General features: G+C 34.9%; 1 protein-coding gene, 1 long non-coding RNA gene and 1 pseudogene across 2 annotated transcripts in view; 1 reads left to right on the forward strand and 2 right to left on the reverse strand.

The window, feature by feature from the left end:
• The window catches only part of LOC145260651 (uncharacterized), a 183428-nt gene extending 166043 nt beyond the window's left edge, over positions 1–17385 (forward strand). The window contains exon 2 of the long non-coding RNA XR_013864345.1: positions 17046–17385. This is a non-coding gene — a long non-coding RNA (uncharacterized LOC145260651). The remainder of the gene's footprint in view (positions 1–17045) is intronic.
• On the reverse strand, positions 12029–12145 carry LOC145260758 (5S ribosomal RNA; annotated as a pseudogene).
• Positions 17386–17432: 47 nt separating the features above from the next.
• The window catches only part of LOC145260649 (uncharacterized), a 36022-nt gene continuing 35662 nt past the window's right edge, over positions 17433–17792 (reverse strand). The window contains exon 8 of the mRNA XM_080118986.1: positions 17433–17704. Within this exon, the coding sequence (XP_079975112.1) occupies positions 17570–17704 (135 nt within the window). The 3' untranslated portion in view covers positions 17433–17569. The remainder of the gene's footprint in view (positions 17705–17792) is intronic.

Raw genomic sequence — 17792 nt, forward strand, 5'->3', positions numbered from 1 at the left:
ATAATTTTTACAGATAAACGCAAATCGCTTCTTTTGCAGATTTTGACCTACGCACTGAAATATTAACGTTATTATTTTGAAATTATTATTTAACATGGGAAGAGTGGGGATGTTTTGCAATTATTCTTTATTACAACTATACTGTCGCTATTTTCTTACAACTAAACAACTTTAACCTGTTGACAAACATAAGAACAATTGTAGTAAAGCCAAAACTACTACTACTACTACTACTACTACTACTACTACTCTCTATCCGTCCCTTTTTCTTCCTTCCTTCCTTCTTTTTTTATTTTTTGGTTACATTTCTAGATACAAAATAGTCGTGTGAGAACGGTGAATTTTTTGACACATTTACTAATCTGTTTCAATATTAGTTTTATTTTATTTTATTTATTTAGGTTTTATTTTTTTTGCTCCATGTTTTATTAACTTTTTATTTTTAGATTTTAAGTTTCTATAACTTGATTGAAGAATTCCAATATGGGTTTTTCATTCTTATATTTCTCATCGGTAGGTTCGTGTGCGTTTTTGCCGCTAAATGACTTTCGCCGGTGTTCGATTCGTAGGAAAATCATGTTTAATTTTCGATTTTTGAGCGATTATTCAGAAAAATAGGTAACTTTACACGAATAGGGAGGATTTTTTTTTTCATGTTTGAATGATCCGTCCGTGATTTTTCATTTTAATATACTTTCATAGAAATGTTTCTGTTATGTAAAAAAAATAAACTATTTTCTTTACGTCACAAGTGTCACGCTCATACATTAATTCCATAGCTAATATAACATACTGACCCAACGGGTCACAGGTAGTCTAGTATATATATATATATATATATATATATATATATATATATATATATATATATATAGAGAGAGAGAGAGAGAGAGAGAGAGAGAGAGAAATAAAAAGGAACAAACCGAATTATGTGTTCAGCAATGTTTCATCGTTATTTCGAGACTTCCTCAGAAGATCCCATGGCAGATACTAATGAAATGAAAAGACACGCGGTGATGATGTCTATAAAAGCGAAACACAGCAATTCAGAAATTACAAGTTTTCAAAAATACGCCAGTGATGGTTTTCGGTGTTGTTAGCAGTGAATAGCATATCGTGCCTCCGCGTGTTCGCATTAATATTCATATTCACTTATGTCCCGAATGTCTTAATTGTTGAATTTAATTTTTAAAAAAAGACAAAGAAAACAGAAAGGTTTTAAGTGGGAAAACAAGGAAATTTTATATTATTTATATTTTGATTATTTTATTATAGTGATTTTTTATTCTTATTAATTATAACGAACGCGCAATAATAAAATAAAATATTAAGGAAAAATTATCCAACTAATGGACACTAATAATAGTGACAACAGAAAAACTAGCAATTGCCAAAGACCGATCGAATGCCCACTAAGCAATAAATGTCTCACATATTCGGTGGTATACCAGGCTAAAATATGCACCGTAAAAAAATAGAAATAGAAAATATTTTACATAGGCAGCATCTCAATGACCTTTACAAACAGATTCTATAGTCATATACTGTCAATAAATAATAAAGCATATGCTACGGACACCTCATTTTCAGTACACTACTTGAAGTTAATCGAGGCGAAGAGAACACCTTTAGTCGAATGGAAGGTTAAAACATGTAGTTCCTTAACTTCACCCTGTTATCTATGTTTAGCGGAGAAACATTAGATTATTAGTTTTAAGGACCGTGAAAATTATTAAATGTAAAAGTATAATCGGCTATAAACTGCAAACACTTTGGTGGCTAAACTTTAAATAAGTTGTAAAAAAGCGAACAGCGATCCCCCACTACAATTCTCAATTCATAACCCCCCTCACTCCTAATATCTTAAATAATTAATAAATGAACACAGGTAAGAGTTGAAAGGATACAGGATAGTCCCGATACACCAAAAATTATAATTATACTTACAATTATAATAGCACTCGCCTCTAATTAGTGTCGAAGAAAAGCCTAGAATAAATTGTTGTCAAAACTTAACTCTAGAACACGACGCACTGCTGACAACACTTGCTACTCTCACATATAGATCCAAAAATCAACTAAGTCTCTGAAAAATCACGCTTTGTATATTCAACTGGAAATATTTCATCTCATTTGCATTAGGTAGCAATAAGGAAACAAATAGGGGCACTGCAGTTTTACAGTGTCGACGGACAAACCCTTCATTGCATGAGATCTTAGAGCTGGGGGTGCCTCTAATTACAAGTGAGATTTAAGGCAAGTTTTGTGTAGTGTTTTAGATTTTGAATCTGATGGTGTGAATTCAAACATTTGCCAGGAAGTAAGTCCTGTGAAGTTTGTCCATTGATCGTCCGACTGTCCCAAGCAATTTAGAAAATTGATTGTTTTCGTTGATATTCGCCATTTTGGATTGATATAACTAATTCGACAGCGCGCATGCGCATGTCGTTTCTTTTTTTTTTTTTTTTAAGTGCCATTGTACCAAACACAATTGTACCGGCCATGTTTGTTTTTTGTTTGTTTGTTTTGTGTGTGTGTGTGTGTGTGTGTTTTTTTACTTCTTCCCAAGGGTGGAGCTCACTTATTTATTCGATCTCTTTCATGAAGTTTCATTGCAACGTTCTTTTTTTCTTTTCTTTTTTTTTTTTGTTTGTTTGTTTTGTTTTGTTTGTTTTTCCCCGTCAGTTTTCTTTCTGTCTTTTTCTCCCATTATTTTTTTGTTTATCAAACATCTTCTCGTTGTTATGGTAACCTGCGGTAACCTACTGAACAGCTTCCATCTCTCTCTCTCTCTCTCTCTCTCTCTCTCTCTATATATATATATATATATATATATATATATATATATATATATATATATATATATATATATATGCCTCCCTCTCTCTTTCACTCTTTGTTCCATCTATTTTACTGTCTGCGCTATTTTCCTTCAAGTTTATACGGCATAATTCACGTTGACACACTAGTTCCTGTTAGATCATCGAAGTTAAGCAACGTTGAGCCTGGTCAGTACTAAAATGGGTGGCCATTTGGGAATTCCAGGTACTGTATGTGCTCTCCGCTTATCTCGGCATTGTTTCCAGTCTTCTAGCATTTCTCCTTGCCACTGGACTCAAGCAGTGTTGGCTTATTGGAGATTGCGCAATCCTTGCCTCACAATTACACGTACAGCTTTCCTTACAGGGGGTATCCATTGTCTCTTGAGATTGAACGGAGACATCGGCATCTTTCTTCGACCCCCTCTCCCCCTCCCTATCTCTCTCTCTTCTTTGCTGTCTGTCTCCCCCTCTCTTTCCTTTTCTGCGTATTCTCCATCTCTCTATCTATCTTTCTATCTATCTATCTATTCACCCCCTTTTTCTCTATTTATATACCCTTTCGCGTTCTCTCTCTCTCTCTCTCTCTCTCTCTCTCTCTCTATCTCTCTCTCTCTCTCTTTCTACGTTATCTTTTTCTCTCCACTCAATCTCTTTTTTATGTATGTCTCGTCTGTCTTTTTCTTTTTCTTCTCTTTCTTCTCTCTCTCTCACTCTTCCTATCTTCTTCTTCTTCTTCTTCTTCTTCTTATTATTATTATTATTATTATTATTGATGTTTCGCCCCAAACAAGGCACAGGGACACTTAGTCGTGAGGGGCTAATATTTGGAATCAGATTTGCAGGAATACTATTTATGGAGTTGGGCAGCGAGATGTCTGTTCACATTACCTTTGAACTTCTGCATGTCAGTACAATCAGGGAAGCAGGGGTCCGGAAGGGAATTCCAAAGTGTAGCAGTCCGAAGGAACAAGTTATTCAAGTAGAAGTCAGAACACTAGTTGATCGGCCAAAAAAAGAATTTCATGGATAAGGAACGTGTATCTATAGAGAGTGCACAGTTTGATGTCAGTGTGGGAACTGTACACACGATTATTTGCAAGGAACTGAAGCTGCAGAAGATTTGCACAAATGCATCAGTCCACAAGTTCATCCTTATCACAAAATATTCGACCAAGATGGGCACCAAGACAGTTCTGCAACCTCCGCATAGTCCAGACCTTGCTCCCTGTGACTTTTTGTTATTCCCTAAGCTCAAGGAAGACCTTAGAGCCTGTCATTATGAAACAATTGAGGAGATAAAAGGTTGTGATGAGGATTATTGAAATGCTCACACAAGAGGGCTTCCATGGGGCATTCGAGAAGTTATTGTAACGGTACAGCAGGTGCATTGCATCTGGGGGAGAAGTATTCGTGCTAGGGATCTCTTCAGTGTAGGAGTGGGATTTTGCTGCTTGTCGGGTTTGTCGGAGGTATTGATGTCGAGGGGGTCACTAGTGCTCGGAGTTCGTCAGAGCACTTGGCATTGAAATACTTGTAAAAATGGCAAAAGGTTGCCACGTTTCGACGATGAGACAATGGTTGGAGTTTAGTTGATAGTTCAGGATCCATTACGTTGGCGACTTTTTTTTTTTTGGACTCTGTCCAAGAGGGAGAGACTAGTGGTAGATGCACCAGCCCAGATGTAGCAATAATACTCCATGCATGGGCGAGTGGTGGTCTTGTAAAGGTACAGGATACTCTCTAATGTGAGTAATTTTCTAGCACGGTAGAGGGAGCCCACCTTCCTCACAGCAGCCTTGGTAATTGCCTCAATGCATTTGTTCCAATTCATGTTGTCTGTTATCTATCCATATGTCTATCTATCTATCTATCTATCTATCCTTAATCTATGCTCCATCTCTGTCTGCTTCTTCTCCTATATTTCTCTTTTTCTTTCTTTAAGAAATTCGTTTCTTATCGTTGAGCACTTTCCGTTGAATTAAAAAGTCGGTCAATTTAGCTCTTATGCGTAGATCATCGTATAACGATTTGATCACTGTCTGTCTGACGTAATGAACATTTAAATTAAAATGTTTAAAATTCAATGCTATTTCACACGGTTAATAGTAGCCGAATGGATACGGCCTCCGCTAATCGAGCCAGAGATGTCTCGTGTCGCGGGGTTCGAATCGTTCGACTGGTAGTAATCGTGACACCCTGCACTGAAGAATCCCGAAAGGATGAAACACTAGTGTCTGTAGGTATTTAATTATTATAGTAAAAAAAAAAAAAAAATAATTATGACAGCCCCTTTAAGAAATTCGTTTCTTATCGTTGAGCACTTTCCGTTGAATTAAAAAGTCGGTCAATTTAGCTCTTATGCGTGGATCATCGTATAACGATTTGATCACTGTCTGTCTGACGTAATGAACATTTAAATTAAAATGTTTAAAATTCAACGCTATTTCACACGGTTAATAGTAGCCGAATGGATACGGCCTCCGCTAATCGAGCCAGAGATGTCTCGTGTCGCGGGGTTCGAATCGTTCGACTGGTAGTAATCGTGACACCCTGCACTGAAGAATCCCGAAAGGATGAAACACTAGTGTCTGTAGGTATTTAATTATTATAGTAAAAAAAAAAAAATAATAATTATATATATATATATATATATATATATATATATATACTTTCACTACACCGATGAAGACTGAAAGATCGGTCGAAAATTATGTACTTATAAAAAAAGTTTTTTAATTTTTTTTCATAATATTATTTTGTATTCCTGCACGTCACCAATTGAAAACGAATAAAGAAAAGTTATAAGCTTTTATACTTTTCGTATGTTTTTTTATTCATATATATATATATATATATATATATAGTCTTATTTATAGTATTCCGAATTCGACTGGGTTTATATAATTGAAAATTCAGTAACTGTTCATATATCAACAAGTTTTAAGTCAAAATGAGATGACTTAAACTGTAAGCTATAAAATTATCATATTTCATAATTGAGCATTCATATATTGTTTTAACAAAAACCAAGACATCAAGGAATGAATTGATAGCAACAAATAGGGTATTTCATCGTTAGTTACAATTGATTCAAGACTATTCGGACAAATTCAAACATTATGACGTTTGAAAATTTTCACAAGAACAGTCTTTCGTCAGATGTATTGAATAAAAAAAAACTTGGGAAGGAAGAGATGTAAGTAAAATATTTTCCCAAGTTTTTCCATATAAGGGAAATGGTTTCCATAATGTTTCATCATTAAAGTGTTTTTTATTTAATACGTCTGCCGAAAGGCTGGTCTTGTGAGAATTTTCAAATGACATAATGTTTGAATTTGTCCGAATAGTCTTGAAACAATTGTAACTAACGATGAAATACACTATTTGTTGCTATCAATCTATTCCTTGATGTCTTGATTTTGTTAAAACAATATATATATATATATATATATATATATATATATATATATATATATATATATATATATATTAGCAGGGCGCTCGTCGTTGCCCAGCCGTAAAATATGCATAAATATGATATTTTAATTCATGCAGATTACATATTTATTATTATAGAGTCAATTCACTATTGATTATTATATTGTACCTAATATATTGAAATCTCCTACATATCAAGTTTCAAGTCTGTAGACCAAAAATTGACGGAGTAGTTTGATAGAGACCAAGTTGCATTTTCAATAGATGTGCTGAAAAGCAAAATATTTGTTGTTGTTTTTTCATAGCTGAACATTTTGCACATTAGCCATTATTGAAAATCCATGGATTAAGGAAATAAAAAATATAATTTTTCTCCATATATTCCTTGTTTCAAACAATAAATTCTTAACTTAAACACATGTGTATATATTTAACTTTAATTATTAAACTTATATATTGCTCTATTTTTTTAAATATTGAGCTTTACCTTTTTGGTTAGGATCGTCATGAAAGTATTACCTCAGTGTAATATCTGACAGGATAACTCCCTCGATCTCTAATCTGTGACTTATATATATATATTGACCAACCCAATATCTATCACATATCACCAGTAAAAATTATTTTTGGTCCCCCCCGACAAAAGGAAGTTGGACCTGTAAATTCACCTGTGTCTGTTCGTCCATTCATCTGTCTGCACTTTTCTCAATAACTATGCCTTGGAATTTTTAAAATTTTACACAAACATTAAACATGATATGAGTAAAAAAGTAACAGAACAGATTTTACAGAGAAACTCTGGTTACCCCCCCCCCCTAGAGGTGCCTTTCGAGTTAAAATGGATAAAATTGACACTTTTGTGCTTATTAAAAACCAATTGATGCCTTGGATTTTTATAAAACTATTTGTAAAGTTGTAACTGATTTCTATATAATTTTGTTTGTCTATACTTCACGATAACTCTTGGGTGTGACCCGGGGGCTCTTTTAGGGCTAATAAAAACACTCCAATTTTGGGACTATTTTACTATATTTGTCCAAATTTTTTCTGTATGTCTATTTTGCAGTTTTGCATGGTGCTGAACTCAAATTTAGATAAGGCCTTGGGGGCTTTTTGGGCTAAATGGGGGGGATGATGAACATAGTTATTTCTTCTTTTTTTTTGCATCGTGCAAAACTCAAATTTACATATATTAAGGCCTAAAACTGCATCGTTTCTTCATTTTCAGCAGGATTAGACGTCCCGTGGAGACTTTTGGGACTAAATGGGGGGGGGCAATACTGAACTTAGTCATTTTTTTTATACCTCGTTCACTGCGCACTCATGGGAGCCATGTATGCTTCACTTGCTTGCATGGAAATCGCTTCAGACATGATATGAAGCCACTTGATGTAAAGCCCAAACAAGAACAAAATATGATTATCACAAAGACAGGAAACGCTTATTGACCTTAGCCATTTTTTGCTGGCCAGAGCAAGAAACATCTCTCGCTGAAAAATTTTCTTTGCGAAATCGAGCAAACCATTCTGGCAAGCCCGTTCTATAACAGATTTTTTCCTATACATGTGTCGTATCTTTATGCAGATTTCGGTAGAAAAAATAACATGATTCCATTTCCATTTGATGAAAATCGGTTTTCTTTTTTTGTTGCTGACCATCTACTAGTTGAACTGTTGTGTACAAATCCCAAGAGCAAGAGGAGCCTTCTTCATGTCTGAAAGTGAAACAATGTTCAACAAGCGAGATTGGAGATGCGCCGCTGTACAACTCATGCTATCTACCCCAATTCAAGTTATGGCAACAGGACCATTGCCAGCACCCTCAAAATGCACCACTGGATTGCCACAAATAACAGGGATGTGCCAAGAGTGATAAAAACAAAGTTTCAGACCACAGTTATGGTCTTTGGTGTTGTGTACAGTGAGGGCCACATCATGCCACCTCACATCTTCGAAGTCAGCTTAAAAGTCAACAACAAAGTGTACCTGTATGTAACGAAGAGTGTGGTGATCTCCTGGTGCAATCAGGCGGCCACTGGCAAACCCTGAGTGTGACAGCAGGACTCAGTGCTGGCCCATAAGTCCAAAGAGACCGTCGGGTTTGGTTTCAGAAGGAAGTGCTATGACTTCGTACCCTTCTCTCACTGACCCCTTTCCTCCCCCAATCTGAACTGGCTGCACTACTTCGTTTGGTCATACGCCAAGAACATCACCAACATGACCTCCCACAACACCAAAGTCAGCTTGCTTTGATTTCTCATTTCAAGACCTGAAGTACAATAAAAAAAAAAATATAAGTACTCCTCTGCTTGGGGGCTTATTATAACTAACATCAAAATAATCACTAAATACAGGATTTGAAGAATGGGAATATAAAATGATCTTTATTAGGCCGAAAAGGTGGTATTCAAAAAAACGAATTAACTTCTTGATTAACCAAGTTGCAAATGATAAGTAAGTAGCCCAGTTGTGAATGATAATAATAATTATAACAACAACAACAGCAATAATAATAATAATAATAATAATAATAATTATAATAATAATAATAATAATAATAGAGAAGGGTCAAGGAGGATGGAAAGACCGAGGAGAGAGCGCTGACCAAACCTCACAAGCGTAAAGAAAACTGAGACCTTGGGGAGGCTTAGTGCCACTCAGTATAGACTAATGCCACTGCCAGCGAGAAATCAATGGTAAGAGACTGTTGCGATGACGCAAATTTATTTACAAATGCTATCGAAGGAAGTAGAGAGAGCTGGACACCTGGAGAAACTTGTTGTCATTCAGATTCCAGAGAATACCACAGGTTTCCAGTCAGATCTTTGATGACTTGTATGAAAGCTCCATGTGGGTCAATAATAATAATAACAATAATAATAATAATAATAATAATAATAATAATAATAATAATAATGATAACAATAATAATAAATAATAATAATAATAATAATAATAATAATAATAATAATAATAATAACAATAATAATAATAATAATAACAATAATAGTAGTTATTTCCCCCATACATGTGTTATATCTTAGGAAGATTTCTGTAGATTTGTTTTTGTTTTTTTCCTATAGACAATATATGAAATACAATTAAAATAATGGAAGAACTCTTCTGTTTATGGACGTCAACGAACTCATTACATCGAATACAGGATTTGAAGAATAGGAATATAGAACAATCTTTAGTAGGCCGGAAAGATGATATTCAAATACCAAACAAACTTTTATTCAACCCCATATATACATACTAGTGGGCCTGATTCTAAAGACTGGTATGACTCTACCAAAGATTGAGCCCCCGTCTTCTGGACTATTAATGGATACTCTAACGATTAGGCCATCTGATTAATAATTCGTTTGTTTTTATTTTATTGGGAATTCAAGTGTTTCGATTTTGTAAGTTCGGTTATTTTTTTTTTTTTTTTTTTTTCGAGTGTAATCTATAGTTGTTGATAATCTGACTTAATCCTTTTTGTGTAATAAACGGATTAGCATAGCGGTATCCGCCCCCCCCCCCCCGTGATTGTTAAACGGTTGAGACGGTACAAATCAAAATAATCGTCAAAGTTCAAACGACCACAATTGGCTGAACATAAGGCGGATATTGTCGACCATTGGTTGAAGCGGGTGGTGGTGGTCGTCGTCGTGGTGGTGGTGGACCAGTTTTGCCACAAAAGTGGATAATTGTTCCGCTGTTTTCAAAATTGGTTCGCATCGTAAAATGTGCGTAAAAGTTCAACGTATCAAATCTCTATCTCTACTGCTATATAAAAGTCACTTTGTGTGTGTGTGTGTGTGTGTGTGTGCGAGTGTGTGTGTGTGTGTGTGTGTGTGTGTGTGTGTGTGTGTGAGAGAGAGCTCCTTCCCCATAGGTTCCGAAACAACTGAGCCTATCTTTTAACAAATTTAACACAAAGCTAATTCATATTTCTGGCAGTGTTCTTAGATATGTTTTTATAGAGAAATTCATTCAATAAGTATCGAAAATCGATATAATCTGATCCTTAAAATAGTCTTTCTTATAAAAAAAAAAAGTAGAATTTTTACGAGGAGAATGTTTTATGTTACACCGGGCAAGGGAGATAATAAAATCTCAGCAAATCACTTTTTCTTAAAAAAAAACAAACAAAAAATGTCAGATTTATTGTCATCGGGAGATATAAGCTCAGTGGTGGAGCATTCGACTACAGATCGAATGATCCTTGTTCAAGCCCGGGTCTACCTCACCATTTTATTTTAATTTTTTCTTATTAATGAGTTCAGTTTATGATAAAGGCAAAGGTAATATTTAAAATCGCTGCAAATCATTTCTTCATTTGCATATTTTAAAACTAAGCATTAATCAGAAATGACTTTTCCAGGGCATTCATCGTCCTGTCCAAATATCAGCTGACGTGATATTGTAAACAAACACAGACGGAATTTGATGAACGACATTATCATTATTTTGTTTTTATTTATTTTCTTCTTTTTGTTTATTTTTGTGAATTAGTCTACCAGGCCAATTATTTTTCGTAATATATGATAATCAATAGAGGATTGATTCTATAATACATTCGTAATCTGCATAAATTAAAATATCATATTTAAGAGTATTGTACGACCGGGAAACGCCGGACGGTCAGCTAGTTAAATCATAAAAGAATTTATTATTTTAAAATACGATAAGCTTGGTGTAATTGGGAATTGTAAAGGAGGAACTTTTAATCATACGTATAATGTACACACACACACACACACACACACACACACACACACACGTCTATATCATATTTCTCCTAGGCTTTTTGTTTGTCTGTCTGTCCGTTACACTTTTTCTCAGAAATTACTAGGCCGATCTGGCTGAAATTTTGTATGAACCTTTGTTATAATAAGGTGTGGCAAACTAAGTATCATGGTATGTATTCAATGCAGAGTTAGAGATAAATAGGGATTAGCATTTACGTTCCACTTTTCTTGGAAATTACTAGTTCGATCTGGGTAAAATTTTGTATGGACCTTTGTTATGATAAGGTGCAGCGCCCTAAGTATTATTGTATCTGTTTGCTGCAGAGTTATAGATTGACAGGGATTAGTATTTAATGCAAACATTTAACACAAATTTAGCCATAGGCCCTAGTCTCTATTTTATGGTTATGGTTATGATTAGAGTTGCCTCCCCTTTGTCAACCAATTTTTTTTTTTTAAATATGAAACCATAACCATAAAATAGAGACTAACTCAAAGAATACGAAAATATCTACGGAGCCAGTAATTTTTCTCTTCTCTTTTCCAAACAACAAACAACATGCCTGAAGATGGTCAAAGGTCAATTCGACTGAAACGTTGCACAAATAACACTCAAGATGAGAATAGTCTGATCAATATAAATAATATTATTGTAGAATTTTTGAAAATTGTGGCTGAAAGCATCGAGATGATTACAGATTTGACAAATCTGATCATAAAATAATAGGGTAACTATTACAGGGTAAAGAAGGATCTCTGTATAGCTGTAATTACAGAGGCTTAAAGTTGATGGAACAGCCCGTAAAATGGTTGCAAGAATAATTGAACAGCAAATAAGAGATCAGATCAGGGTTCCTTAAGTCTTTGACAGACTATGGATACCCACGAAGTGGTGCCTACGTGTGAAATTTTTTTGACAGGAGGTGCGCAATCTCCAACCACACCTTTCCTTAGTCGACATTGTTAAGTACCAGTGGCAAATGAATGTATGTACAGGACGACTGGAAACAAATACCGAGATAAGGGAGAGCTCATACAGCACCTAGAATTCCCAAATGGTCACCCATCTGGTACTAACCAGGCTCGACGTTGCTTAACTTTGGCGATCTGACAAGAACCTGTGTGTCAACATGATTATGCCGTATTAGAAATCAGATAAGCATAAATGAAATGCAGTTTGGACGAGGTTGGGAGTAGAATACATAGAAACAGACGGACAAATGTCTTTCATATCTAATTTATAAAACTCACTATGTTTGTCTGTCTGTCTTCCTTCATTTTTTTTTTTTTCAAATTTACTTTCTCTCCAAAATAAAAGCGGCACAAGGTGGATCAAATGATTGCATTTTTTTTTTTTTAACCATTGTTTTCTGTTTCAAGTCAGTAAAAATAGCTGTTAAGGAGTTAAACATTTTTTTTAAATGGAACTTAGCAGGCATAAGTCGACTTAAAGTGCTCTTGTACGCATGCGCAAATATACATTTATACGTTAAAGTCGGTTTATTTTTAATTATTTCTAATCTGTCTGCCGATAGCTCAAACAGTAATGACTAAGGCTGGAATGCTATATGTTTTGGTTTCAATTCTAGCTGATGGCACCCAAATGAAAAATTAAAATCACTACTATATATTAGGTACAATATAATAATCAATAGAGATTTTTTTTTTACAAGGAAGTCACCTCTTATCAAGGTCCAAAGGCCACTCGAAGATAAGGGTTAATGAATGTAAGGTGGTAGTGTAGTAATTGTTAATTGTGTAAATTGGATAGAATTTATATTATTTGTGAATTTGAAGACGGTATTGTAATCGACCAGGAAGCAGGCCAGTGAAACAGGCAGGCAGTTCTAGGAAAGAAGCTTTGTTCATGGAATCTGCATTTAGATTTAAGCACAGCTAGAAAGTGGGGAAAATTGTTGACAGTGGTTGTAGCTAGTCGAGTGTTTTTTTGTAAAAGTTTCTATAATAATAAATACAAAATTTGCATGAATTAAAATAACGTATTTTAGCGTATTTTGCAACTGGGCAACGCCTGGCGGCCTGATAGTATATTTATAAATAAATGTAAACTTATGGAAAGTTTAATTGTTAAGTTGGAAATTTGCAGGAATTCTACCGCTCCAAAAGATATCTCACTACTGATGCAATTCTCTATCTTTATAAAAGCCAAGTACGTCCAAGGATGGAGTACTGCTGCCACATCTGGGCAGGAGCTGCTAAAAACAGCCTATCCTACCTTGACAGAGTACAAAATAGTCTTCGTAGTTTAGAGGGGGGTGCCCTTTTCTCTTTCCTGCAACCTCTCTCCCACAGAAGAGACGTTGCAAGCATGTCTTTGTTTTATCGCTATTTCCATGGTAGGTGCTCGTCTGAGCTCTAATCCCTCATCCCCCCCTCACCAATCTTTCACGAAAAACACCCATCTGGCTGAAACTACTGTCAATAATTTTCCCCACTCTTTATCTGTGCCTAAATCCAAACGTAGATTCCATGAGCAAAGCTTCTTTCTTAGAACTGCACGCCAGTGGAACTGGAACTCTCTGCCACTTGCCTGTTTCCTACTTGACTATAACTTGGACGTCTTCAAGTCCAACATAAACAAACTCCTGACAAACCGCCCCCTTAAGTAAGACACTCTATCAAAACCCCCAATACTAATGATTACTACAATACTATCTCATTGATTACTGTACACGCAATAACCCTTATCCCTGAGTGGCCTCCGGGCATTGATAAGTGGTGACCCCCATGTAAAAAAAAAAAAAAAAAGAAAGATAACACAGTTCATAAATCAAATTATAAAAGAGGCTGTTCTGAAAGACACGGATCTTTGTACAATTGGAAACTGTTCTTTTTTAACTAAGGTGTCACCATTTATTAAGGCCCAATGGCCACTCGAGGATAAGAGTTTGTGGAATTTCAGGTGAATGCAGTGAAACACCACAGTAATGATTGGTAATGATGGTGGTGACTGGGAAGAATTTGGTTATTTAAGACGGTAGCTCAACAAAAATTTGTTTACATTGGACTTGAAACCAATCAGCTGGGAAGCAATGTCACAGTATTGTGTTCCACAGGAGTTCTAGGAAATACACATTTTTCATGGAAGTTAAGGTTAGTTTTAGGTAGAAAAGAGATTGAGAAATAGGAAACTATTGACTCAAACTCATGACGCAAAGGCGGTAAAAAGTGAAAGAAAACCTGAGAGTTTACCGCTACGCCATGACATGAGCGGAAGCATAAAGCATTCAAATTTAGCAATGTCAACCATTACACCATAGCAGATAGTGAAATGAATGAGCAAATTTGGCTGTAAGCCAGTTAAGCTTTCAGCTTTCTACCGTATTTGTTTCCCCACGATGTTGGGAAAAACCAGTTCCTTACAAAAAGGGGGAGCTGTGGCAGTGTCCAAATGAATAGCAATTGTCTGATATGAAGGGTTTCCCCCACATTGATCAAAGCTAATTGCCTTCAAGACGGATGCATTTGCTTCGATCAGTTTCGCTTTGTTAATACAAAAAACACTGGAAACCAGGGATTTTTTTAAAACTCGATCAAATAAAAGATAGAGACGATGTCTGTTTGCAAATCGGAGATATTACGATCTAAGGAGTATAAGGAAAGTTCTCCATAAGCGTAACCGATGCAAGAACCCTCACTCAAAAAGCCTTTTGTGGACACAAACGCGTGCACCCATTTTACCTTTTGATGAAGACCGCAAACATCATTGGTTTGTAGTTGATTGGGTTTACTGGGTTCGTAGATGACTTGTCAGGCCAATGCGGCTTGAAAGTATGAGTCACAAGTGAAGCACCCATCGTTGAGGTGCTTGCTGCCCTCGACTTGCAGAGTGTTCGTTTCCTCTTCTTCTCATCTAAACAATTTGTCTCTGCCTCCATGGAGCCGCTGTTGATCGACAATAAATTAAATGATACAACATATATACATACACGCATTTACACATACATGAATATACAGATAAAATATAAAAGTCAACTATTCAACATGTACATCATTATAGAACATATTCATATTCATAAACACAATGCAACATTAAGCCTTTTTGGTGCCATGACCAAGATGCTCATCTGACATATGTACCACATATCCACCCCTCATATCAAGAGGCTTCCTGCTTTGTCTGAAGCAATTTCTATATATAAAAAATATGTAACAGTCAGGCCCATTTCTCACACTAGCAGTAAAGTCAAAATTTCAAATTGATTCAACTGTATACACTAGATGCATAATATCAGTCACAAGGTTAACTAATTTGTATATTTCTTTTGAAAAGTTAATTTTATTAATTAACTATTATTTGGTGCTTTTTATTATTTCATTATTGTTTTGATTTAATAGAATATAATTTGTTACAAGAACAGTAGCAGAAATTCGCCATGAAGCAAGCAGACAACAGAAGATATTGTGTTTTGAACGAAACAGCTTACCTTGTAGACTTGTATATAATCATGTCTTTCAGCTGTTTTCACTTAGGAATTATTTCATTTGAGTTTCCAGTTAATGTCGGTTATTAGGAGAGAATATGGGTCGTTTCAGGGCCTCTCTCTTTTATTGTATATAATCCTGTTTTGATTGTTTTTTTTTTGTATGTGGGGGGGTATTTCATTTCGTCCTCCAGATAATATTGGGTCATCAGGAGAGAATACCCACCGTTTCTGGGCCTTCTTAACAGCTTTTTGCATATCGCCCCCAACTCTCACTGATACAAGGCCAGATTTTCTGAATTGCATTTATATGAACTGCTTAATACAATACAAATTAGATGTTTGATAATTTAATATAATCAACCAGTGTGCAGGAAATTGAAGATTAAGACGGATTAGAACTCGAATTTTCTCAGTGGAGAAAGTATATTTGGATGACAAAGCTATTGAGGTTGTTGATAAGTTCTGTTACCATGGTGATATCATTAGAGTACAAGGTGGAATAGGTGCTAGTGCGATTGCAAGACTTCTGTCATTACTAACTAGCAGAGCGTTACTGCTGTTGATCAAGCATGTGCACACAGTGTGATCTTGCGTGAAAGTGAGAAACGACCAGTGAGGCTTGAGGACATGCATTGCACGGAGAGAAATGATGAGACTAATAAGATGGATGTGTAATGTGAGTCTTAAAGACACGTTTAGATCTGATGACCTCAGAGGAATACTAAATTAAATAAAAGAAATGTGAAAGACGACTTTGATGGAATGGCCATGTTGAAAGAATGGGTGAGTTCTTGGGTTAGTAGATGTAGAACAGTTGAGCTAATAAGGTCAGTTCGCAAGGGAAGACCAAGATGTTGTATTTTGTTTTGATATTAAATAATTCACAAAAAGGTTGATATGGCCATGTTGAAAGAATCGATGTGAGTTCTAGGAATAAGTTGTTTTCAAAATGAAAGTCTCAGAAAATAAAGGGAGGGGGGGGGAATGATTTTAATCATTTAATTAAAAAAATTATGTCAGATTTTCTAAATTTTCAAATTAAATTTGTAAAATAATGTTTTCAAAGATGCGATCAGGTTTCTTGATTCAAAAATTGTGTTCACCTTGCAACCCACATCAATTCAGACTCATGACAACTATCAAGAATAATAAACGTGTATCTTTCTCTCTCTACAAGGAGCCGACCCTCACTAACAAAATGAAGAGATTTAAAAAAACACCAACATGTTCAAAATTCCATTCAAATTCCCGAGTTCAACAGAAAAATTGCCAATTTCAACAAGATAGACTTGAAGAAGTTTGGAGGTTGCATCAACCGAAACATTGTGAAAATGGCACTCAAGATGAGAACAGTAGTCCGAAGTATCCAAAAAAAACGTTTTTAAATTGTCTTAACAAAAAAGTCTCATAAAAAATGATTTTATTCATTAAAAAAAAAAAAAAAAAATTGTTCGGTTTTCCAAATGTACAGATTAAAAAAAAGAAAAGATTTTTACTTCATTTTTATTACAAAATACAAATCTTTTGATTGTTTAATCTTGTCATTTTTTTTTTTTTTTCAATTTAAGCATTTCTATTTTTTTCCCCCATTCTTTTTAGGGCTTCATGTGATGGATATTTTGAGCGCCTGAATTGTGTTGTCCATGCAACCAAAGATGAAGTGAAAAAAAAAATACCAATACGTTCAAAATTCTGTTCAAATTCCCGAGTTTGAAAGAAACATTCTAGACTTTGACTAGATACACCAGAAAAGATTGTAGGTTACATCGACTGAAACGTTGTGAAAATGACACTCAAGATGAGAACAGTAGTCCGAAGAATCCAAATAATATGAAAAACACTAAATCTTCTATGCATTAGTTGTTTTAACAAAAAGTCTCAGAAAAAAATGATTTTAATCATTTAATAAAAAAATCACTTTAATGAATAAAAAAAATTATATAACATTATTCAGTTTTCTACATTTTTAAATTAAAACAAAAAATCTTTTTTTTTACTTCATTTTTTTTTTTTATTACAAAATACAAATCTCTTAATTCTGTTTAATTTTGTCATCTTTTTTTTTTTTTCAATTTTATCATTTTTATTTTTATCGCCTCCCCCCCCCCATTCTTTTTCGGGTTTCATGTGATGGATACTTTGAGAGCCTGAATTGTGTTGTCCATGCAACCAAAAATGATTTCTTTCACACCGTCACCATCGATGTCTTTGACGTCCACTGTATTGGTCCAATCAAGGGACGGAAAACTGCCAACTTTCTATTCAAGAAAAAAAATCACAAAAACTACGTTCAGCATCATGTGAAATAATTGTGAATGTGAGATCTGAGACAAATAAAAAGAAAAA

Source organism: Euprymna scolopes, chromosome 36, assembly GCF_053919585.1.
Source record: "Euprymna scolopes isolate OS-2025 chromosome 36, ASM5391958v1, whole genome shotgun sequence".
Taxonomy (NCBI): domain Eukaryota; kingdom Metazoa; phylum Mollusca; class Cephalopoda; order Sepiida; family Sepiolidae; genus Euprymna; species Euprymna scolopes.